Source organism: Molossus molossus, unplaced genomic scaffold (assembly GCF_014108415.1).
Source record: "Molossus molossus isolate mMolMol1 unplaced genomic scaffold, mMolMol1.p scaffold_m16_p_15, whole genome shotgun sequence".
NCBI classification, from domain to species: domain Eukaryota; kingdom Metazoa; phylum Chordata; class Mammalia; order Chiroptera; family Molossidae; genus Molossus; species Molossus molossus.
Genome location: NW_023425350.1, coordinates 13914212 through 13940874, shown reverse-complemented (window position 1 = coordinate 13940874; position 26663 = coordinate 13914212). Strand labels below are relative to the sequence as shown.

Sequence of the window (26663 nt, the reverse complement as noted above, 5' to 3'; positions counted from 1 at the left end):
TTACTACAGTATTTCCTTTTAGGAATTGTCCCCTTCAAGAAATTTTACTAAGAAAAGTAAATGTAAACTTGAGAGATAAAGGTTCATGTCAAAGGCAGGACTGTGTAGTCTTTCACTTTGCAGATTACATGATGGACTCATCTTTATGAAGTTGAGTGAGTGGAGTCTTCAAAGAACATACTAATGGCATCTGCTAGTATTTCCCCAAATATAAAACTTTCCGATTCTATGTTAAGTTATTTGTAGAGTGGAAGATCTCTCTACAGAGTGAATGAATACTACTGTCCTAAAAGGATGTGGTGAGAGTATTTTATGTATATAAAAATACATAGGAGATGAATTTGGGGATTTGGGCTCTAGTCAGGTCTGAAATAAAAATGAATACATATTTAAGCAATCAAGTATACACACAGGTATTTTTCCTTCATTCTTTTTCTATCTTTTGTCTATTTTTCTCTAATTTCCTCAAAAGTATAAATTAAAAGATCTCTCTCCATGAACTTTTAAAGCATTATGAAGAAATCCCCCAAATAAGTCCACTAGCAATCAACAGCCTATTTGGGAAAACTTAAAGTTACCAAAACCAAAAAGAACAACTTAGTTAAAAAAAAATCATTGTGATCCACCATCAAATAATTAAAACTTAAATAGAACATTAGTCCATTCAGTTAGCTACATCCGAATTATCCTCTTCATCCACAGGGACCTCCATCTCCGAAGCAGCATCTCTCAGCTTTTGAACCTCAAAGACCTCGACATCTTCTGGTGAGGAGAAAACGTAAATCTCCAGCACTACTCCAGTTTAAGCTTTGCCTGGTATCAGAGAGCATGCGCCAAACCCATTTCACGTACATTTGGCTTGACCTCCGCAAAGCCCTGTGGTGCTTTATGGGAGAGGGTGGTATTTGGTGCAGAATCCATCTTTTCCCATTTTGAAATTTGACCCTTTTTATTTCCTGCTACTTTTATGATATTGTATTAGAGTACAGATCAGACTAGGGAATCTTTGTAGATTCCTCTGTGAATTTGTCACAGAATGATCCTTAACTGAAATAAGCAGAAATCTTCAGATAATTTAGGAAATTCCCTAAAACATAGGTATTTTTAAATTACTTTCTATTGCCCTGTCTACCATGTGAAATATTATATACTCTAATTCTTCATCCTATATTAGAATCTTAGTTTCCTTTTTCATTTCCAAAGACCACTATACATCATTTTTCTAAGTAATTCATTTTAGTTTTTAGTCAGTTTCTTAAGTTAAAAAAATTTTAAGACAGTTTCTAATAGGACTGGAAAACTTATCTTGCCTTTTTTGGGGTGGTGGTGGTGGTGGTAGTAGTTTAAAATCTGCTTATATGTACATCAGTTTCTTCTTGGAGAAAGACATAGAAGTCCATTATAATTTTTTATTACGTTTTTGATTGTGACATTTATTCCATTTAAGAAACCAGTTCACATTTAAAAAAATCAAGTGCAGTTCTTCAGACAGGAATGAAATAGTAATAAATTTTAAATTCATTCTGAACTTGCCACTTTATGTATCCCAAACATGTTTTAACACGTATGGGTTCAGTTCATGCTTAACAAAGAGAGTACAGTCTTGATGAACAACTGCAAAATAGTTGACCTCTTGTTAGAGGTTATGGATTTGGTAACTTTTACTTTGAAATAAATTCCCAAGTACTTGAAGGTGTTTGCATGCATAATAGGGTGATTTTTAAGTAGTGTTCAAATAATTTTGGTATTCAGAACATGTGCACAAATAGTAGGAGCTTAAGGTTACTGAGTAGCTTAAACCTAAACATATTTCTGTATTCATTTTCACTAAGAGGATGAAACAATGGAAGTGTATCATTGAGGTGTGTATTTTGTGAGCCTTCATTATGTTTGATGTTTTACTTAATAACATAAAATTTGCCCTGGCCGGTTTGGCTCAGCAGTTTAGAGCATGAACCTGTGGACCAGAGAGTCCCAGGTTCTGTTCCTGTTAGGAGGGGTACGTACCTTGGTTGCAGTTTCTCCCCGGCCCCCGTTGGGGTTGTGTGGGTGGCAACCAGTCGATGTGTCTCTCACATTGATGTTTCTCTCTCTCTTCCTCTCTCTCTCCCTCCCACTCTATCTGAAGATAAATGTAAAAATGTCCTTGGGTGAGGATAAAAAGAAAGAATAACATAACATTTTATTATTGCCTACTTCTAATCTGTAACCTCTGGATAGCTTGTATTTTCAGTCAGACAAATTTCCATCTTAATAGCAGTACTAAAAATGCTTTTTCTTTGATATCTAGATATTTGGGTTCTTCAGAGCATTAGAATTATAATGGTAGAATTGGTATGGTTATAGAACTCATATGAAAAGGATATTGATTTTCCCACCTTAACATCAACTTTTAACTTTCAAAAGGCTACAGTATGTTTTCAGTGTTTTTAGAATAATTATTTCATCTATTTTTCTAAACTAGGACTCTTTTAAGTGAAAAATATGCTCTTAATTATGTTCAACTAAAATATAAATTATTTAGCCATAGGTTTGATGTACTTTCAGTTCTTTAGAGTCTCATAAAGGAAGTATATTATTAATTCAGTAGTTCTTAATTTTTTTGTATATAAAAATCACTTGTAAAGCTTTCTCAAAATATACATTTATAATATTAAGCCACGAGAGGTTCTAATTTACTACATTTGTTGGGAATCTCTTTTTGTTTCAGTTTCATTGTTTATTCAAGTAGTCAAGGTTGAGCATCACAGATAAAAACTAATAATTCTCATTCATAAGCAAATGCAAAGAAGATAAATTCTACCTTTTATAGTCTATTGTTTGATATCCATGTGAAAATGTACTTCTTTAAATGAGATCTATGCCTGGCTGGTGTGGTTCAGTGGTTGAGCATCGACCCTTGCACCAGAAGGTCACCGGTTCGATTCCCAGTCAGGACACATGCCCACATTGTGGGCCCAATCCACAGTGGGGGTGAATGCGGGAGGTGGTCTCTCATAGATGTTTCTATCTCTCTCTCTTATTTCCTCTCTCTCTAAAAAAACCAATAAAAAAAAATTCAATGGGATCTATTATTATTGATATTGATTTAAATTATTTTTAATAAATTAAGAAAATGAACAACACATTGCTATTATGTAAATTATTAACATTGTTATGTCAAACATAAATGTTATGGGCAACATTTACTACATAAAATACCTTTTAGTGACTTTTTATTGTTTTGCAGTGTTTCTGAGGGTTTTTTTTTTAACTTAGGTTTTACACTCAAAATTAGAATCATATATAGTATGTTCACTAACTGTATATATTCTTTCTTTTTATTGTTGACACCATTACAGCTGTCCTCCATTTTCCCCGCCTTTGCCCACCTCCACGCAGCCCCCACCACCTCTCCTCTGACCTTCACCACTCTATTGTCTGTGTTCATGGGCTATGCGTATATATTCTTTGGCTACTCTCTTCACCTTCTTTTATCCCGTGCACCCTCCACCCTCCCCCTTCCCTGTGTATATACTTTTAAAGAAGAAAAAGAAAAGTGATTGTTTATATTGTTTGAAGATGGTAGTTTATTCTTTACTTCCTCTGAAATGGATTATATCATGAAGCATTTATAATTGAGCTGGTGTTCTACACTTATTTTGTTGAACTTAACAGATATATATGGCACAGGAAAAGATACTTTTTTTTCTGGGTTATTTACTGAGAAATCGAAAATAAAATGAGAGAATAATGGTAAATTTTGTTATTCTGCAGAATTATTTGGGAGATTGATTACAGTCATGGGACAGTGTTAATCCTTAATCTGCTTATAGTTTTCTGAATTAAATTCTCACAGGTCATATTAAGTTGCCCCCTAACTCTGAGTAAATGTTTCTTTAAGAATGCAATACTTTCTATGTTTTTTCATTGAAATCGTTACAGTTATTAAGTTGCTCTAATAATAAAATTGTTAAACTTTCCAGAAAAAAAGAAAAGCTCAGTAGATATAATTTATCTACTTCTTTTGGTAGTACACAGCAACCTAACAATTTTACCTTCCCACACTATATATAAACTTGGAGTTACTCTTTTCTCTCTTTTTTTGTTTTTATTTTTATACTCAAGAACTATTTATTGGATATCTACTGAATGCTAGGCCAGGCATCATTCTCTGTATTTGAGAATCAATGATCAAAACAAATACCCCTACTCTCAAAGAGCTCACATTTCAGTTGGGAAAGGCAGAAATAAACGCAATAGATTAAGTGGTGAGTGCTATGGAAAAAAAGAGAGCAGGGTAAAAGAGGACTTTTCTGTTATTTCTAGGACTTGATTAACAGAATTATTTGCTCTGCTAATAATAGGAATATATAGTTCATTACAGATATGTGAATCACTTGCAGTTTGTATGGGCTTATCCCTTAATGTTCTTTTTCTTCCAGTTAGTCTAGGGCCATTTCTTTTCTTCTCATGGTTTCCCTGTTTAATCACCATTTTTATTTCAGTGTTTAAGTGTTCATTGAGGCCATTGTGAGGTACAAAAAGATAAATAAACCTGATATCACTCTTTGAAGAGCTTAGGAACTACAGTGTTCTATAACTAGTTCAGGTGGTTCCCCCTGCTGGTGTAATTGATAAAGGTGACCAAATGCAAGTTTATTTGCTGTTATAAAAAACAACATGGTTAGTTTGAGTTTTCTTTATTTTCGTGGTAAAGACCTAACAGTTCATGTATTTTTGTATATATTTATTGTTCAAATGAATGAAATGACTTAAAAGTACTGGGGGCTTGATCTGTTTAACTATTATAATCATTTAAGTAAAGGTAATGGATACCACCCTTGTTGGTATATCCCTTAGAACCAGATTATCAGTCATTGTAAGCCAAAAATAAATATACTATATACTTTATAATATATATATGAAGTTAATGTGAAAATTAATGGATTCTTGTTCTCTTTAATACTTTTGGAACTGTCAGAGATGATCATAACTTCAAAATATAGTGAGTTGCATTCGGAGTTGGTAGTAGAATAGCTCTGTTTTTGAAGTTTCTTCTTATGTACTGCTTTATACTGCTGCATTATATATGTTTATAAATCAGTAATATTGGAAAAATTATATGTAAGTGTAATGTCAAAGACTGATAATTAGGAATATTGATAAAGGATTGTGATGAAACTAGTATTCTTTTAAAACCTTTCCTGAAGATAACTTGTACATTATAATCAGTGGCATTGACACAAAATTTATGACTTGTTTAAATATTATTAGTTCATGTGTTTGTTAATTAAAATATTCATAACAGCCCTGGCCAGTTTGGCTCAGCAGTTAGAGCGTCGGCCCGCGGTCCAGAGAGACCCAAGTTTGGTTCCCGCTAAGGGCACGTTCCTCGGTTGCAGTGTGTCCCTGGCTCTGGTTGGGGTTGTGTAGGTGGCAGCCAGTCGATGTGTCTCTTTCACATCGATGTTTCTCTCTCTCTCTCTCTTTCATTCTCTTTCTCTCTTCCCCTCTCTCCTTTCCCTCCCTCCCACTCTATCTGAAGATAAATGCAAAAAAAAAAAAAAAAAAGTTCGTGGATGAGGATAAAATAAATAAATTATTCAAAACATTTTTAGTCTTACTGAGTAATTTATTAGGTGATTTAAATGGTCAAGTTTCATTTTGCTAATAAAATTATGTAATTATTGATTTTTTAGGTAAAGATGTGTATATCTGCAAAAGATAGTTGGTACTTAGAAGAATGAACTTACCTTTGTTTTCCTTTTCCTTTTGTGCATTAGGGTATTGTGGAGCTGATATCAAGGCCTTGTGCACTGAAGCTGCCCTGATTGCCCTGCGGAGGCGTTACCCCCAGATCTATGCTAGCAGTCATAAACTGCAACTAGATGTTTCCTCAATAGTGCTCAGCGCTCAAGATTTTTACCATGCAATGCAGAATATCGTGCCTGCTTCCCAGCGTGCTGTCATGTCTTCTGGACATGCACTATCCTCCATCATAAGGCCACTGCTAGAAAGAAGCTTCAACAACATCCTAGCAGTCTTGCAAAAAGTGTTTCCTCATGCTGAAATCAGCCAGAGTGACAAGAAAGAAGGTATTATAATTATTAAAACATTTTTTTCTTTATTGGTTTTAGAGAGAGAGGAAGGGAGAGGGAGAGAGAGAAACATCAATGAGAGAGAACATCAATTGGACACCTCCTGCATGCCCCCCACCGGGGATTGGGCCCACAACCTGTGCATGTGCTCTGACCAAAATCGAACCGGCAACCTCTTGGTGCCTGGGTCAACGCTCAACCACTGAGCCACACTGGTGGGCAATATAATTATTTTTTCATATTGTTAAAATGAAACAAGTATAGGCATAAATAAATACATTTTGAGTTTCTTCATAAGCTTGTTTATGTGTTACTCTTTTATATTTGCCATGAATGTAGAAAATGTATCTTTTTAATTCACAACTGTGTATTCCATGCCTGGCATGTTGCCTAGCATATGATAGTTGCCTAGTGAATGTTTATAAAAATTATACCAATGAGCCCTGGCCGGTTTGGCCCAGCAATTGGAGCATCATCTTACAACTGAAGGGTTGTGGGTTTGATTTCCTGTCAAGGGCATGTTCCTGGGTTGCAGGTTTGATCCCCAGCCCCGGTTGGGGTCGAGTTGGAGACAACCAGTAGGTGTGTGTCTCTCACATTGATGTTTCTCTCTCTCTCTCTTTCTCCCTCCTTCCCTCCCACTCTATCTAAAAATAAATGGAAAAATATCCTCGGGTGAGGATTAACCATATATATATAATTTAGATATATTATTCTTGTTTGTTTTGGTGTTTTATATTTTTCTTAGATGAGTATCCTCTCCTTGTTTATGAAATTATCATTCTAAAGCTACTCAATTATTTTTCAGGTTAACTTTTACAATATTAGTTGCAGTAAATATTTAGCTTTTAAAAGCCACTGAAATCTACATTTGCCAGCACAATTCAGTATCTTATTTAGAAATTATACCTTTTTTTTCGTCCTTTGATATTTTTTGGGGAGAAGGGTATGATTTCTGTCAATCTTAATTTTTTTCCCCATTTTTCCTATACATGGAACATTTATTGAATAAACTGACACCACTTTTGTTAGGTATGTGTGAAATACAGCTATTAGTATTTTAGGTTGTAGTCCATGTACATTTTTAAGTATTTCACTCTCAAAAGGGATTTCAGTTTCTGTTAGTCCATTGAACAGTAACTTAAGACCCATGTAGAGAAACTAATGTTACTTGAATGAGTGCATTTTTAAGATTGGCTTTGTTTCCACTGAATTCCCTGAGTCCTTTCTCAACTAGTCTAGGTTTTCCTTGAAAAGGTGTATATGTGTGTATACCATGTGAAAAAATAAAGGTTAGCTTGTTTCTTGTTGCTTCTGTAAGAACTGGCCATAACTCAAGTGCCCTGCTCTTTTACTGGGGATTTCTCCTCTTCTTTCATTTGGAGCATGTTTCTTTTTCTCCTCATTTTGGCTGCCTCTCTATATTTGTTTCTGTGTTAGGTAGATCTGCTGTGTCTCCCAGTCTTGGTAGGGTGACCTTGTATAGTAGGAGTCCTGTGGCTCAGTGGCTCAGTCTCCTTGATCACCTGAGCTAGTGCTCCAGGAATGTCCCTGTGTGGGTTATGTTGAAACCTCCTGTGGTAATTGAGTCTTGAGAACTGTTGGCCCATCCATGGGTGGGATTGGCTGACTGGTGAGGCTTGACCCTGACCACAGTGTAGAGCTGATGTGCAGGTGCTGACCACACAAAGCAGAATTTGTTCCAGCAGGGTCTTGTGCCCGCTGAGATCTCCCTTTGCGGTGTGCTGCTTGTGGTCATGCTCTGATGTGGTCTGAAGCCAGCTACTGGGTGTGTTGGTTCTGGGTCAGGTGCCCTATTAATTATACCAAATATCTTAGATGGAATGTACTGATTTTGGTCAATTAACCTGGATATTTTTAGTAAGTAGGTGGGTAGTTTATGAGAATGCCATTTCTTTTTCAGTCTTCTTGTAGTTAGTCAATGAAGTCTCCCAGATTATATCTTATAACACTTAAGAAGTCTGTAAAAGTGAAATAATTAAATTTATTTCACTTATAAATTATTTAAAACATTGTAGTTTGTCAATCCCTATTAACTGATAGATACTTATTAAAATCATTTGATTTTTAAACCAATTTTTCTTAAGAGTGTTGGTAGAGCACTAATATTAAATAACTTTATAAGCTTCAATCTTTGTGATATTTTGTTTTTGAACAGATATAGATACTCTAATTTTAGATGATAGTGAAGATGAGAATGCTTTATCAATTTTTGAGACCAGTTGTCACTCAGGATCACCAAAGAAACAGTCATCAGCTGCTGCTGTACATAAATCCTACCTTCATTTTACAATGTAAGTAATTTATATCAAACTTCTTTCCATTTAGCTTGATTTTACTTTATGTTAGAACTATGGTATATTTTTACTTATGGTTCAAACCTTGAAGACTTAGATTTTCTGTTATTTGGGCACAATTATGGAACACTTACCATGTATAATTTTTTTGTGTAGTAATAAATTGGTTTAGTGGTCAACTGTAAAGGTTTTTTTTCTCTAAACCAATTGTGTGAGTTTATTTAAACCAGGGTGGAATGAAGGATTACCTTTAGGAAACCAACTCATGTCCTCAATTTTATTGCTTTTTATTTAAACTAAAATGAATAGAAGTGAATATTTTCCATAGTCTAGAATATTTTAATTTGTAATAAGTTTCAGATGGTAATTTAGGGACTCTAGGGTACTAAAGAGACTTTGAAGTAGAAATTTCTCAGTAGTTAATCAGATAACTTTTCAATTTTCCAAAATTTCATTAGTTTACACTTTCCTAGATTTTATGATTTTTATATTTACATTTATCTTTATCTATATTAAAGCAGTTTTTGCTGTGTGCTTTAATGGGTAAACAGTTTTAGTGCTAATCTAATTTCAAATTAAGGAACCAGATAGTTTTCAAATACTAACAGCATCATCAGTTGCACTTACATCATTATCATGAGAGTTAAAGGACCATAATGCTCCAGTCAGGTAGGTCTAATCGCACTTTTATTTGAAGATGTTGGATTGTGTGTACTTTTAAGTAATTTTTCTTTTGACATATTTTGAACAAATTTAAGTCTTCAACTTGAATTGAATTTTCTCTGATGTGTAGATGTTGGTAAAATGTTAATTTGAATATTTGCATTGATAACTCTTGCTTGTTTTTCATTTTTTAAAATGAAACTAAATTACTTTCATTTATCCTTTTTTTTTCTTTAACAGCAACCTCTTCTATTATTAGAACCACCACTCCCCATTTATTTCTTTTATGCCCTTAAGGAAATTTTCTTAGACTATTTCAGTAATTTTACAGATCTGTTTTATTGATGGCTAAGGGAAAACCAAACTTCTTTTTCCCACCTGGCTAGCCTGAGTGGGGTGTGTGTATGTGTGTGTGTGACAGAGAGAGAGACAGAGAAAAAGAAAGAGAGATTTGTTTGGACAATTTTAGTTATTTGGATTTAAAATATATGACAGCAGAGCTAAGAAACTATCAAAAAATATATGTTCCAATTTTATAAGATAGCTTTTTTGTCAGTAAAGTGATAGAAAAATATATTTTGATATGAAAAAACTTCACATGCAGTTTTGTTTATTTATTTATTTATTTTTTTATCCTCACCTGAGGACATTTTTTTTGATATTTTGTTCAGATAGAGTGGGAGGGAGAGAGAGAGAGAGAGAAACATCGATGCGAAAGGGACACATCGAGTGGCTGCCATCCACACGACCCAACCAGGGCCAGGGACAAACTGCAACCGAGGTACATGCCCTTAGCGGGAACCGAACCCGGGTCTCTCTAGACCGCAGGCCAACGCTCCAACTGCTGAGCCAAACCAGCCAGGGCTCACATGCAGTTTTGAGTTCGACTTTTTATTAAGAACTCTCCGACAATGATTTAATAGTATCACTGGTATGCCTCATTTTGTTTAGTTTTGCCTTTCTGAAATTGGTTTAATTTTAGCTTCCTTTACATAAGTTTTTCAAGTTCTGATTTGACTTTGATTTATTTATGGTGAGACAGCTACATTCTAAAATAAGCTTTTTTTGTTATAGACGTTTTGATAAATCTCATTCATTTCTTTCTTTCTTATCCATCTATTCTACCAATTTTTATGTTTACTTGATGACAGGCACTGTATGAGGTGCTGAAGACATAAGCATAATTAAAGTATAACATAGTTCTTACTCTGGAAAAATACTTATTATTGATGTGACAAACATTGCAGTGTGGCTGAAGTGCTCTAAAAGCAGAACTAAGAAGCTTTCATTAGAGTCCAGTAGGGCTTCACAGGAGAATTGCTGGTTTTTTTTTTTTAGTATGAAGGGATAGAGTTAGCATCTGATGTTCATTACAGACTAGATGTGTGGTAAATGTATAAAGCTTGGGGCTTTATATATGATCATTCTTATAGGTCTCTCAGTAATCATATAGCTAATTTGTAGTATCATTATTTTATAAATGATGAAACTGATACACTAAGTTAAGTAAATTGCCTGTGATTATACCGCTAGTAGGTGGCAGAACCAGGGGCACCTGTACTGTTTGTTTCCCGGGATCATATTCTTTCTTTATATCATGCAGTTTCCAAATGGATTTCTGAGTTTAATAGGTAGATAGGAAAATATATTGCTGTTCTGGGTAGGCTAGACAATAATATTTTTTAACACTTAATGCACACTTTAGAATGTAGGCCTTTAATAAGGGCTACACATGTTTTTTTTTTTTTTTAAATTGGTTTAGCTTCTGGTTTGAACAACATTTGTTAGCAAGCCAGATCAATACAAAAAAGGTGCTGAGACACATAGAAAGCATTACTTTAATTCTGGTCTTCAGTAACACCAGCTTGGACATTGTTGCTGGGTTCTGTTTCTGGGAATAATTTCCTGTAACAATGTTGATTTTGTTTAGATTTAAGATGAAATATAAGTAAAGATATTTAAGGTCTGTCAAGAGAATCCTTATGATGGAAAATAAGTTTACTTTCTTACTATATATTACCATAAGGGAATTAGAAACACAGCTCTCTGAGGTTTTCCAAATGAAAATAGCTTTGTTTTTTCTAATTAGAAAGATGATATACTCTGTAGAAAATTCAAGTAATAAAGAAGAGCATAAAGAAGAAAGTATAAATTAAAGCCCAAGCACCTGAAGGTAATATTTGTTGAAGTTTTGGTGACCACACTTCCATATTCTCTCTATGTATATAGACAGACCCACATATTATTTTATAGAAATTATATCCTCGTAAGGTTTTTAATATATCTTGCTTTTTTATCCACTGTGTTGGGAATGTTATTTTTTGTCAGTATATTTAATGCCATTCTTTTAAAATAGTTGTATTGTACTTTATTTTTTGGATGTTCCTTAATTTATATAACCTTATTGATAAAAACTGAAGTTTCCAATTTTCTTCTTTTATAAAGTGCTGTGAAAGACAAATTTCTAAGTATACATCTTTTTTTTTTTTTTAAATTCTAACCTGAGGACATTTTCCCATTTATCTTCAGATAAAGTGGAGGGAAGGGAGAAGGGGGAGAGAGAGAGAGAAACAGAAACATCGATGTGAGAGGGACACATTGGCTGGTTGCCTCCTGCGTGACCTGGACCAGGGTTGGGATGAACCACAACTGAGGTACATGCCCTTGTTGACCAGAATCGAACCTGAGACTCTTTGGTCTGCTGTCTAACGCTCCAGCCACTGAGCCAAACCTGCCAGGGCCTAAGTATACATCTTTATACCATTATCTAATTCAGAGTTTAGGGTAAATTCTTTTTTTAAATCCTCACCTGAGGATATTTATCCATTGATTTTTCAGATAGAATGGGAGGGAGGGAGGCAGAGAGGGAGAGAGGGAGGCAGACAGGGAGGGAGGGAGGGAGGGGGGGGGGGAGAGAGAGAGAGAGAGAGAGAAAGAAAGAGAAAGAGAAATGTAAGAGAGACACACCAGTTGGTTGCCTCATGCACAACCCTGACCATGGCCGGGGATCAAACCACAACTGAGGTACATGCCCTTGACCGGGATTGAATATGACTCTGATCTGCTGGCTGATGCTCTAATTGCTGAGCCAAACCGACCAGGGCGGTTAGGGTAAATTTTAAAAACGATGATTGCTGTGTCAAAAGGTATATATATTTAAAAACTTGATACAATTTGTTAAATTGCCTTCCAGAAAAGTTGTACCAATTTCATTTTTATCATTAGTGTATAAGAGCGATATTTTTCCTATATCCTCATCAATTCTGAGCATGGTTTGTCTTTTTAAATATTTGCCAACCAGATTGATGAAAATAACATCTTCTTGTTTATTTTAATCATTCATTTATTCAGTCAGTCAAAGTGCCCATCATGTGCCAGATGTTGTCCTGGGTACCTAGAAAATGTCAGTGAGCAAAATGGGCTATGATCCCTGCTTTTATTCAGTTTACGTTTTAGATGGAGACAGACAATAAAAAAAATAAGTGTGATAGATAAAATGTTAGAAGATAAGTACTATGAAAAAATATAGAGAATGCTAAGAGGTAACAGAGTTCTTGGGAGTGAGATGAGTTGCAGATATTCTTGGATATACATTTTGGTAAGCATTTGACATACTTGCCAATTTAATTTTAGAAAATTGTACCTTTTACTACCCCCACTGGTCATGAAAATAACATTTTTCCCAACAACTACAAACTAATAATTTTTAGTTTATCAATGTAACAGATAAAAGCCATTTTTTGTTAATTATGTTTTTATAATTTTTTTCCTTTATTGATTTTAGAGACAGAGGAAGGGAGAGGGAGAGAGAGACAGAAACATTAATGAGAGAGACACATCGATTGGCTGCCTCCTGCATGCCCCTCACTGAGGATTTGACTCACAACCTGGGCTTGTGCCCTGACCAGGAGTGGAACCAGTGACCTCTTAGTGCATGGATCAGTGCTCAACCATTGAGCCACACCGGCCAGGCTGTTTTTATAATCTTATCATCTACCAGATCTTTCTCAAATCTAGATTACTCTTGAACCTTAGACCCTGTCCAGCTGCCTATCTCCCCTTTTTGTGCCTTAAATCTTTAATTTTATTTATTGATTTGGGGGAGGGGAGAAAGAAAGAGAGAGAAAGAGAAGAAACATCGATTTGTTGTTCCATTTACTTATGCATTCATTATTTTCTCCTTGTATGTGCTCTAGAGATTGAACCTGCAACCTTGGCGTATTGGGACGATATTTTAACCAACTCAGCTACCCGGCCAGGGTTGTGCCATAGTTCTTTTAGTATATATTGGACTGTGCCACCCCCCTTCTCTTTCTGTGAGTCCTGTGAGCTACCATTCATTCAGTTGTCCCAACTAGAACTGGACGTTATCCTCAGCTTCCTCTTCTTTCTTCCCTTCTATACCTAGTAAATGACCAAGTCCTGACTAAATAAGTCTTATCTCAGGGCGTTCCTTCTCGCCTCTTTAACACTGTTCTTGTTTAGGCTGTCAATAACATCTCATGTTTGGGTTGTTATAGCAAACTACTAATTGGTCATATTTCCTTTTGTTTTGCCTTCTTTCAAAATCCTTTCCTATACTGAGCTAGAGTTATCTTCCAAAAACATGTATAAGATTATGTTACTCCCTGCTTAAGCATCTTAATGCTTTCTCATTGTCTTCAGTGAACACTCCAAACTTAAAACATGGCTTACAAAACCCTTCATAGTCTTTCTCCTTCCCTAAGCCCCCAGTACCTTTACCCCTGCACTTTCCTTAAACCTTAAAATAAGCTGGCTGTATGAACTATATCCACTAGCTCAAAGGGCCAAGACCTTTTCAGCCTCTGGTCCTTTGTGCATCCTGTTTTTATTTCTTGGAATTCATCTTTTCTGCCTCTGGTTTGTTGGGTTTGTGCTTTGCTAACACTTTTCCAGGAAAGCCATCTAAGAGTTTCTAATTGGGGTCTCTCCTAGCATCCTACACTTAAACAGTGCTACTTATTAAGCACATTGTATTATAGTAATTTGTGTATCTTCTTTTTCTACCAAATACCATTCAATTATGAGCTCTATGATAACAGCAGTATTATTGGATACCTAGAACCAAGGCATTCTGCACAGGAAGCATTTTACAATTGTTAAATGAAAGAACATTTTAAAAAGATGTTATCTATTTTTATCATTTTTTTAAATTGTTTATATCCTTTGCCCATGAGGGTATTTTTTTTGTTACCGCTATGCATGTCAGCCCTTTTTCATTGAGAACCATTTATGTTAATGGCAAATTCTTGGTCTCATTTGGTTGTTTGTCATTTGGTTCAGGTTATAATTTTTGAGTTATAAAAGTTAAAAAATGTGTATGAATCAAATACATGAATCTTTTGGTTTTTCTTATTTGTTTCTATGTTAGAATTCATTTTACTTATTCTTTGAAATGAAGATCTGAATCCTCCCTATTTTAAACATTTCATAATTCATCCCTGTTCCATTTATTTTTTACGCTTATTATCTTACATAAAATCCAATTACTATGATTTGATTCCTGGATTGCCTGTTATCTTCCACTGATCTTTGTTTCTTTTCTTTGGTGTATTCTACATTCTATTTTGTTATTCTGTAATACGTTTCAGTATAAAGTAGAGCACATCTTAACATAATGGTTGGGCAACTGGGCTTTGCGGTTATATGGACCTGAATGAGAATTTGAAATCTGTCACCATGCAGTTGTACAATCTTTTTGTTTGTTTGTTTTTGAAATTAAAAAAATTTTCATTTTAAATTACAGTTTACATTCAATATTATTTTGTATTACTTTCAGGTATATAGCATAGTGGTTAGACAATCATATGCTTTACAAAGTGATCCCCTCAATATTTCCAGTATCTGTCTGGCACCATACATAGTTATTACAGTATTATTGACCATATTCCCTGTGCTGTACTTTTTACATCCTTGTGACTATTTTGTAACTACCAATTTGTACTCAATTGTACAATATTATACCCAACATCTCTGTGCCTTGGTTTCTTCATCTGTGTAATAGGTGGAAACTGTTAAGAATTGTTAAGAAAATTAAGAAATTTGTATGACATGTTTGTTATTAAAACAGGTTTAAATGTTGTAAAGGGAGCTAACATATTTTTCCAAAATTTTCTTGATTATTCTTTCAGATATTGTTGTGGATGATTGCATTATTCTTATTGCATTGCTTAGCACTTCCTCCATTATCTATAGTGATTGTATATAAATTTACTAAAAAAAATTTTTCCTTTATTGATTTTATTTATTTTTATTTTCACCCAAGGACATTTTTACATTTTATCTTCAGATAGAGTAGGAGGGAGAGAGGGGGAAAGAGAGAGAGAGAGAGAGAAACATCAACGTGAGAAAGACACATCGAGTGGTTGCCACTCACATGATCCCAATTGGAGCGGGGACAAACTGCAACCGAGGTACATACCCTTATGGGAACCGAACCCGGGAGTCTCTGGTCCGCAGGCTGACACTCTAACCGCTGAGCCAAACTGGTCAGGGCTCCTTTATTGATTTTAGAGGGAGAGAAAGAGAGAGAGAAACATCGATGAGAGAGAACATCGACTGGCTACTGCCTGCATGCCCCCCCTGGGGATCGGGCCACAATCTGGGCAGGTGTCCTGATCCGGAATCAAACCAGCGACCTTTTGGTGCAAGAGTTGATGCTCAACCACTGAGCCACACTGGCCAGAATACAAATTTATTTTATTTATATGCATTTCATTAATATGTTTTCCAAAATTTACATTCTCTAGGGCTTTAGATGTTATGTTAGAGGGTAAAAACAATTTTTGTTGCCCTAGAAACAGAATTTGCTGCCGCTGAAAAAGTTCTATCATTTTTTTTATTTAAAAAATTGTGGTTAAAAATACCTAAAATTTAACATTTTAATCATTTAAAAAAGTCCTACATTTTTGATAATCATCAGATGTACCTCTTTGTTGAAGTGGGATTCTTAACATTTGACCATGGATAAGTTAATAACTGAATCACACTTGGTGTCTGAAGCCTTTTTCAAGTTAATATATGTGGTATGACATGTTTTTACAGAGATTTTTATACTTTTACCTCTTGGTTATTAATATGGTCAGAGAGATCAACATTTCAAAACTAATTAATGAAAAATGATTCACCGTACTTAAAAGTAAGGATGATAGGAAGTTCTATTAATTTGGAATTTATTTTCTTTTAATGTAAATATATTGCCTAATATTTCATATTTATCTTTAGAGTGTATGGTTTCAAAATAATTATGATATCTTACATGTATTGCAGGTCACCATATCATCAGCCAACCTCTTACAGGCCAAGATTATTGCTGTCTGGAGAACGAGGCTCAGGTCAAACTTCTCACCTTGCTCCAGCACTTTTGCACACTCTAGAAAAATTCTCTGTGCATAGACTAGATCTCCCAGCACTTTATTCAGTTAGTGCCAAAACACCTGAAGAATCATGTGCACAGGTAGGTTTGTACCATATCAGAGCACTTCCAACCTTCTTATTGTTTATATCTTGGTAGTGTTTAGATACATTGTTTTCAAAGAACAATAATATGAATATTAACTTTTTGTTGCTTATTTGTTAACATAATATTAAGGAAGAGGATCCTTTTGATGTGTAACAGTTTTCAAAGTGAGCTCATTGTTTTTATCCTGATACTTCATTCATTTCTGAAATTTTTGTATTCTGTTTTTTAAAGTTTAATTAAACAGTGTAGAAAGGGAGCTTCTTTTGCCCTTTTCTGACCTTCTTTTCAAAGCTATGGTTTCAGAGCCTTTCTAGACTTCTCTCCTGACTTAAGATTATTATCGGAAGGGAAATGATACCCAATTTGAGATGCCAGGACTTAAAATTTATCTAGAAATGTGGTATCAGTTTAAAAATTACATATAATTGTATCAGTAGTCAAATGTGTTTGATATTTGATTTTCAACTGCTTTATATTTGCTGGTTGTGAAGCGAAGTTCTAGTGGGGCTGTTTATATTTTTTGAGAATTTAATATATAAATATTCATTTATTGTAAGTATGTCATATTGTAGCTAGAGGTTAGAAGAAATACATTTTTTGAGCCAAGGGATCATGTCCTCACCATTTCTGTGTCTCTGACACAGTACTCAGCTCATAGTAAGTGCTCACTGAATGTATGAATAATGTTTCTTATAAATAAATTAGAGAAGGAATGCCACTTCTACTTTGATATTTATCCTACTTTTAGAGATTAGATGACTGGAGTAGTAACACTTAAGCTCATTGCAAACAATTTTATTGCTATTTTTCAGTTACATTTTATAAATATTTAATACATATACTATATTACTGAAAACCATCTTGTACCTTGTAGCAATAAATATATATATTTTTATTGATTTCAGAGAGAGGAAGGGAGAGGGAGAGAGAGATAGGAGCATCGATGATGAGGGAAACATTGATTGGTTACCTCCTGCACTCCACCTACTGGGGATTGAGCCCGCAACCCTGGCATGTGCCCTGACAGGGAATCGAACCAGGGGCCTCCTGGTGCATAGATTGATGCTGAACCCCTGAGTCACACCAGCCGGGCAAGAAATATATTTTTTTTAAATTTTAAAAATATTTAAATACAGAGTTAATAGTATTGATTTTATTTCTTTTTTACAAACTTCTCTGGGTACGAACATCCTGGTAGCACTTCACTACTTAAAAAGCCCTTATTAAAGCACCTCCCCCTCGCAAAATCCATGTTCTGAATAAAAAATGATATACCACAGTAATTTGCTCTATATTTTATACATTTAATTCATTCTCGTTTTTTTTTTTTTCGCAGTAGTGTTGATTTATATGTTTGCTCATAGTTTTTATTTTCTTTTTTTTTTTTGCTCATAGTTATTCTATTTAGTGAGACACAATTATTGCAGCTTTGTGTGCAAGTGAGAGAATGACTCAGTACCATTTAAAATAAATCCAAGTCATTTTCCTAGGAAAAAATAAATTAACAAAATTGATACCAGAGGAGAGAGAACCTAAACAGACAAGACACTAGCTGTGGAAGAAGAAATTGAGTGTCAGAAAAAAAAAGCACTAAATCCAGATAGTTTCACAGGTGAATTCTTTTAATCTTAAAGAATCATTTTGGTGCTAATTACAGTGTTTCAAAGCATAGAAAAAGAAGGAAAGCTGTAAAATCAACAAAAGCAATGATGATACCTTTGAAAGAAATACAAAGAAAACTATAGATCAATCTTAAGCAGACAATGGTCATAAGTAAGTATTACAAATGGAATCTAGTAGCACATCAAGAGAGTAATAATACCACTATTAAGGCATGCACAGTCAACTCAGCTATTGGGAGAGAATATTGGAATGGACATGTTGAAGTATAATCATTTTCCTGTGACATGACTGTGTATTTGGAAAACTTCATATGAACTGAAAAACTATTAGGGATAATAAGAGAATTCTGTAAGGTGAATACTTTCAAAGTTAATGTTATATTTTAAAATGAATAGTGTTCTTTTATATAGACAGTAACAAGTTAGAAATAGAATGGAAGAAATGGTCCCATTTAAAATAGCAACTAAGGCCCAGTTGATGTGGCTCAGTGGATTGAACATCATCCGGTGGACTGAGAGGTCCTGATTCAATTCCCAGTCAGGGCACATGCTCAGGTTGTAAGGTCAATCCCTAGTCCCTAGTACGGGGTGTGCAGGAGGCAGCCGATAGATGATTCTTTCTCATATCGATGTTTCTATCTCTCCCTTTCTCTCTCTAAAAAATAAATAAAAACATAAATATAAAAATAAGTTAAAATAGCAACTAAGTTTACCTAGGAATTGACTTAAACAGTTAATTTGCAGGGCTTAAAAGAAGAAATATAAAAATTCAATTGAGGACAGTTGAAATAACAAAAGGCACACTACGATTCAAGTGTGGACTTAACTCCAGTTGCACAGATAAAAATTTCAGCTACTTTGCTTATTGGTTGTGGTGATATTGGACAAGTTGTTTAACCTCTTTGAGCCTTAATTTTCTCATCTATAAACTGAAAAGAATGATACCACCTAAGTTGTATTGTGTGTGTGTGTGTGATTATTAAAATAAGCTTATCCAGTAAGCTTGGCATATAGTACCCAACAGTTGTTAGCAACTTCTTTCACAGCTAATGGCTAGTCAGACTCAAAATTGGAAAGCTGTGAATTCTAATTTTTTTTTGTATTTATCTTTAGATTGGGAGGGAGAAAGAGAGAGAGATAAACATAAACATCTACGCAAGAGAGACACATCGACTGGTTGCCACCTGCATGACCCCAACTGGGGCCGGGGACAAACTGCAACCGAGGTACGTGCCCCTAGCGGGAACCGAACCTGGGCTGGGCCTCTCTGGTCCGTGGGCCGATGCTCCAACCACTGAGCCAAACTAGCCAGGGCTGGCATTGTCTTATTTATTTATTTATTTTTATCCTCACCTGAGGATATTTTTCCATTTTTTGTACAGATAGAGTGGGAGGGAGAGAGAGGAAGGAGAGAGAGAGAGAGAAACATCGACGTGAAGGGACACAACGAGTGGCTGCCACCCACACGACCAACCAGGGCCGGGGACAAACTGCAACCGAAGTACGTGCCCTTAGCAGGAACCGAACCCGGGTCTCTCCGAACCCGGGTCTCTCCGAACCCAGGTCTCTCCGGACCGCAGGCCAACGCTCTAACCGCTGAGCCAAACTGGCCAGGGCGCTGGCATTGTCTTTTAAAATTCCAAGTACATATACCATTTGACCCAGGAATTTTACATTAAGGAATTTCCCTAACAGGATATTAGCTGTCAGTATTCATTGCTGAGTGAACAAGGATGTTCATGCCAGCATTGTGTAAAATTGCCAAACAAAATAAGACAAAAAGAAACAAACCAAATGTCCTTTAATGGTAGACTGGCTAAAATAAGTTATGGTATATTCTTACATACAGAGAAATACTGTGAGGCTATTTAGAAAATCGAGGTAGATTTTCATAGGCTGATAGGGAAAGATGAAGGAGATACTGGTAAAAAAAAAAAGCAAGTTTTAAATCAATCTTTGATCTTTGTGTAAAAAAACCTTAAAAAAACTACATTTGTGCTTTTATATAAGTGGACATTTTTCTACAAATACTCCCACAAAAACTGTTAATAATCATTCCTTTGGCTTAGGGGCAGGAATTTGGAGGATTGGGGGAAATGGATAAACTGTCATTTTAGTTTGTACTAAAAATAGAATATTTTTTCTTTTTACATGTATATTTGACATTATCAAGCAAATTAAAGACAGAATCACATTGAAAGAAGAACACTTTCACCCTAGTTGGTGTGTCTCGGTTGGAGTGTTGCTTCAAACACCAAAGAGTGGGGGGTTTGATTTTTCTCAGTCAGGGCACATGCCAGGTTGCAGGTTTGATCTCCAGTTGGGGCACATATGGGAGGCAACCGATTGATGTTTCTCTCTCTCTAAATAAAATAAATAAAAGAAAGGGGCACATTTTAAAAGTGAGAGGATATTCTGTTGTCCCTTATGGCTAATATGTATACATATTCACAAACACATTATTGGCTTAATATTAGGTAAGGAACTACTTAGGAAGCATTGCAGTAAACTATATGTTGATGTTAGAACTTTTTTACTGAATCCTAGTTGGCATCATTGGCTAAAGTTGAATTCTAACTGCATACTCTTTGGTCTCTTTCACATTTCTTGGTTTTTACTACTTTTTTTGTCATCTGGATGGAGAAGATGGGGAGAGGTGTCATTTGGTAGAAGAAAACAACAAAGAGCCTCTATTTATTGTTTTGGTTGTATTACGCTACATCTAGTACACCAAGATGTCTTATCTTCTCTGCTTTTATCCTTAGGCTTCTGGGTTAGAAGTAGAGCTTATTCTTGTGTGACCACCACCTGGATGGTCTAGTCTGCCAAGGATCAGAATTTTGTAGTTATGGTAACCAAAGCTCAGACTTCCTCTGAACACTGACCAGAGACCAGATAAGCTGTCCTGGTTAATCTCTCTTTGTATATCTTAAGTGCATGCAGTCAGCCCTCATTTATCTCGGTTAATCAGTTCCAGACTCTACCGGGATAAATGAACTTTTGCAAAGTAGGATTCTTTATTTATATACAGTCATCCCTGGCTACTTGGCCCTTCCTCCCCGATAGAGTGAAGTCACGAAAGTGGAAGCGCGAAGTGGCCAGGGACGACTGTATTTAAAATGATTTTAAATTCATGAACATAATACTGTCTCTTCAAAAAGGAGCTATTATATGATGAAACTGAGGAATTTATTCTTAATTTGTAGAGATCGACAAGCCTGGGTATAAATAAATATGAGTCCTAGGGAAGAGAGTGCATGAATCAGGTGATGAAATGCTGAAAAGATTAAAAACCCAGTCTCTTATACTTCTGTTCTACTTTTCCTTTCTTTTCTTCCTGTTTGCCTTACTTCTCTTGGGAACTAGTCCTTCTATAGGCAAGATTATCTCTAAATAAATGTGGAACGTAAGGGTTCAGTCTGTGGAAAATTATTATTGTTCTGTGCTCTTCTCATTTCCCCAGTCTGTGTGATACTTAATATAAGTTAAAATTGGTTACTAAATACTGTAACATGAACATGAAAAGTAATCTTAAAGTAAGGAAGTTCGAAATCACCTTTAAAGGGCTGTATTTATATGTGTGATAAGATGGAAAGGGGAAAGAGCCCTACTTGATATTTTTCTTTTTCTTTTTAAAATTAAAAACAACAATAACAAAAAAATATATATTTTTAAATCCTCACCTGAGGATATTTTTTCTATTTATCTTCAGATAGAGTGGGGGAGGGGGGAGAGAAACATCCTCTCGCATGACCCTAACCAGGGCCAGGGACAAACTGCAACCGAGGAACATGCCCTTGACTGGAATCAAACCTGAGACTCATTGGTCTGCCGGCCAATGCTCTAACCACTGAGAAAAACTGTCCAGGGCTGATATTTTTCTTTTTTAATTTTAATTTATTGATTTGAGATTTGAGAGAGGGGAAGGGGCAGAGAGAAAGAGAGAGAGAGAGAGAGAGAGAGAGAGAAACATACATTGATTTGTTATTCCATTTATTTATGTATTCATTGGTTGATTGTGACCTGACCAGGGATTGAACTGCAACCTTGGCATAGCGGGATAATGCTCTAACCAACTGAGCTACAGTACTTGGCCAGGGCTTTGATATTTCTTTATACTGTGGGAATCATGTTTAATTCTCTGTCTGGTCTTTAAAGTATATCTGCACACAAGCATGTTTATGACAAAACTTCCTTTTCTCCTTCCCCCTGCCTCAACTATTGATTAATATTATTAATTAGATGAAAAATGGTAGAGGAATTAGTGTCTGCTGTAGGGTTTTCTCATTGCTTCTTAAGGTTTAATGAGTATGAGAATTTTCTGGGGGTGCTTATTAAAATTTATAATTCCCCGCCTCCACATCCATAGATTATGATTCATTAAATTTGAGGTGAGCCATAGGAATGCACTTAAATATCCCAGGTGTTATTATTTTAGGTCTTCAGTAGATTTCACTTTGAAATGTAGTACTTTTGTTGATCACTGGACACTAGGTATTTGTTACTGACACAATTGCCAGAATTCCTAAAGTGGCCGTGTGTGTGTGTGTGTGTGTGTGTGTGTGTATGTGTGTACATGTTACTGAGTATTTCATAGTCTTCCAAAGGCTCTGGAGGGAGAATGGAAAACCCTGGTGTAGCCTGGAAGATTTTTGGTCGTCTCACTAAGTTCACAATTGATTATTGAGCCCTACGACAAGACTGGAGATGTTAGTATGTGTAGTAAAAGATGTACCTGTATTAACACTCTTGAAAACAACAATAAGAACTGTGATTTTCCCTTTCTGACATTTTCAAATGTATTTTTTTTTTTTTTGCCTTTTGTATTATTTCTATTGTTGGTTTAGGCAAAAAGTGATTGATGAGTGCTATGTTATATCTTTTTCATTAATACAGAAATATGATTGCATTGATATGGTCTGTCAAAGCTTTGGAGTTGGGGTTCCTATATGATATTACGAATAATTTTAAATGATTAATAAAGCCTTATTTTAGGTGAAAATTTTAGTATTTTTCTTTCCTCAGAAAGAAAATGTATCTGGAAATGCTCAGAGGAAATCCTTTTTGATTAAGTAGCATTAAGGAACTAATATACTTACCTGTGTGTTTACTTTAGATTCTCTTGTGTTTGTGCATAAGGGTTTCTGGATTTTTCCTAGCAGTCTGTGTATACTTTGGATACTTTTGTGTTTATGCACATAGCTTTCTGTGTTTTACCATAGTAACAATTTTTTTTGAATTGTAAACAAATTAAAACAGACTGATCCAAAGTGTACCACATTTGTGAAAATTCTTGAAGTTTTTAGGAAGTGAAAATATCAGAAAAAAATTTGGATGATTTAATTATCATAACAAGTTGATTTGTATTACAACCATATTCAGAAATCCTAGTATAGTTGTGTTTTATAACAGGCTGATTTTTGTATGTTTGTAAAGAAACAGGGCACTTTATTTCTTCATTCCTGAATATTCATATTCTGGACAGTTCCTTCTTTTCACAGAGATGCTCAATAAATCTTGGGTAAATAGAATATAAGTAGAGTAAAATGATATATAAAGAATAAAGTTATCAGCAATATAGATACTAGTTTTAATGTTTTATGATAGTATGGTGTAAAGAATTAAATTTATTTTAATAGTGCTTTTACATTTTTATAAAAATTAATATTTAACAAACCAAGACTTTTACTTATATTTCATAAATTTAGCGCATTCATAATACTTTAAATGTGACTAAGACAAAGTCTGGAAGTTTATTGATGACAAAAAGTTGTATTCCTCTTTCTCATATAGCCCCTTGTAGGAAGGTGAATGCTGTACTGGCTTGGAGCTTTCTGCTTCATTCACATTTGTATTTAAAGTACTCTAGTTTTCAGGTTCTGAAGAAGATGGCATGGACTATATATTCTTAATTTTTAAAATACAGTACATTTTTATGACCTGAACATTTTAATTTGGCAGCTAAAGTACTGACTTGAAAGTTTAGCTTTTGAGATGATAAGGACTGTTGTAAATATAGATGCAGTTTGTATTATTAGTGTTCCCTTATATGGATACTTTTAATTTTTGTGGCCTGATTTTTGCCTTTCATCTCTTTAATATTCTGAGGGAGTAGTTTGTGATTTAAAAAAAAAAATAAACAAAAATATGTTATATAAGGGACCATGATGTCTGGGGCAAGAAGAGGCCAGAAGGAAAAAGAATATACTGTTTAGAGAATCAAAATAAACAGTTCCCATACACTAATGTTTATTCATTTTATTTGTGCAAGAGTGCTGGTCATGTCAGAGATATTTTGAAACGGTTGGTTCAGTAATTTGGCCTACTGTCTTTTTTTCTCTATAACAGTTTTTCTGTTTTCTACTACACCTTGCACATCCACCAATCCAAGACACCCTGTAGGTGAGTATTTTTCTAGTTATCAAATGGCATCACTTGTTCCCAAGACAGTTGCCGCTTCACTAAAACTAGGCTTTATTTTTCTACTTGGAATGATCTGGTTAATTGATTTCACAGAGTGTATCTTATTCCACAACTTTAAAAGTTACCAGCAAACTGCTGAAGAGCTGTTTTTACATTATAGAAAAAAATCACAATAGAATTGAACTTTTTTTTCTAAATTTTTAATACTATTCTCCGAGTCTGTACTATTTGAATTTTTATTATGAAAAATGGAGAATTGGTACAGATTGAGTATATATTTAAATAAAATATGAAAGTTTATTTTAATACTCTGAGACACCATGGAGTAAAGAATTTAAAAGAAAATTTGTTTTAGTAATGCTGTTCATTTTTCTAGAAATTAAGGATGTTTTTCCTCTAAAGGCTTAGGAGAAAATATTTGAAACACCCTCAACTCTATTAGTGTTGGTGATGCTTAAATACATCTAGTTCAGCCTTGCAAATAAGTTTAAAACACCTACAGTACAGCATTATTTAACTTCTGGCTTTGTCAAGTTTATATTATCCCTTAACTTGTGTTGCTTTGCCCATACTCTTTGACACTTGTTAGCAGCTAGGTGTTCTCAACACATATTCCAAGAAAACATAACCTACAAGTACTAGAATGGAAGGCAAAATTTCATATTTTTGAAAGGCATGGGGTTCTTATCTCTCCCTACGCACGTGGTAACTTGCATGACTGAATTAGGTGGCTAGTTTTGTGAGGTTTCTCAGTAAGCTGTATAGCTCATTAGTCTTTTCATATAATCACCTTTCTTTCCCTGCTGAGCCTCCCTAGTCTTAACCAGCACAGACTGGGAGTTGGAAAGCGACAAAAGGCATCGGTCATTGTCTTCCACAAATCATGCCTGATTTGGGTGGCATGTAATAATTTTTTAAAAATCAAATGCCTCACTTGCCTTTGTGCTGCTGTGTGGTTCCTTCGTTTTGCCGATATTTATGCTTGTTTTTCTCTTATGAATCTTCTACAAGAACTTTGGAAAACAATAATTCTTGGATTTTCAAGATCCAGGATAAGAGGGTGCGTGTTTGCAGAAAAGGTCAAAATTTGAGTCCTGAAGGAGTTGTACTGTACAACTGTTCTGGATTGGTGGATATGCAAATGTTAAAGGAAGGGAAGGAGCAAATATTACTTTTGATGTGAGTGATCATAACATCTACATTTCCAGTTTGGGGGAACATATTATTTGAGCATCTTTCATCTGATTCATTATTAAATTGGCAATATATTTTATTTTATACAGGAAGTTTAAAGCTGTATAAAATGTAATTGAAAAATTTATGTAACTGATAGGCTTCATTAAGAAAAATAATCCTTTTGATTCTTAGAAATGTTTCTATTAATTCTAATCATTTTAAATATTAAATTCTTATTTCTGTATCTTGAACAGGTCAGTTGAAATGTGTGTTTTAAAATAAGGAAAAATAGAAAATTTTATAAATAGAATTCTCAAAATAAATGGAAGGAAGATAGTTAAATTTTTACACTTTTTTCTACACTTGTTAAAAATCTTAGAGTTGTCATATTAACCTGTGAGAATTTATCAATTTATTAATGGGCTGTTGAGATGTTGTTGATATATATGGAAAGGGAAGTAGTTCTGCCTGGCAGCTTACTGATAGCCAACCTGTTCCATATTGGTGTGTGTTGGCAGAGTGTGGCTGAAGCTACAGGACTCTTTTTAACACCTGAGGAAACTTTATCTTGTATTTTCTGACAGTGAGAGTGTCTCAGAGCTTTTTGCTAATATATTTATCACTCTTTAGAGATGTCAGGGTATTTTGTAACAATTTTGAATTGAAGATTGAATTAAGGTAATGGGAGGTGAAGAAGTGGTTCAGCAGTAGTTCATTAATTTTAAGTCTAGGATGGTACATTTTGTTTTAAAATGTTTATTTCATATGTTTAGTGATTTTAGGCCATATGCACAAACATGTAAACTATGTCTTCCTTTTCTTTGTGCTTACTGATATCACTTTGACATAGGTGACATACTTACCTCTTCATTTGCAGCATATCTTATAGATAAGTGGA

At 34.8% G+C, this 26663-nt stretch overlaps 1 protein-coding gene across 14 annotated transcripts in view; it reads left to right on the top strand.

Moving 5' to 3' along the window:
* The window catches only part of ATAD2B (ATPase family AAA domain containing 2B), a 135466-nt gene that overhangs the window by 64751 nt on the left and 44052 nt on the right, over positions 1-26663 (top strand). For all 14 annotated transcript variants that reach the window (XM_036263616.1, XM_036263614.1, XM_036263609.1 and 11 more), the window contains 3 exons: positions 5766-6077; positions 8260-8395; positions 16352-16538. In XM_036263616.1, the coding sequence (XP_036119509.1) occupies positions 5766-6077; positions 8260-8395; positions 16352-16538 (635 nt within the window). The remainder of the gene's footprint in view (positions 1-5765; positions 6078-8259; positions 8396-16351; positions 16539-26663) is intronic.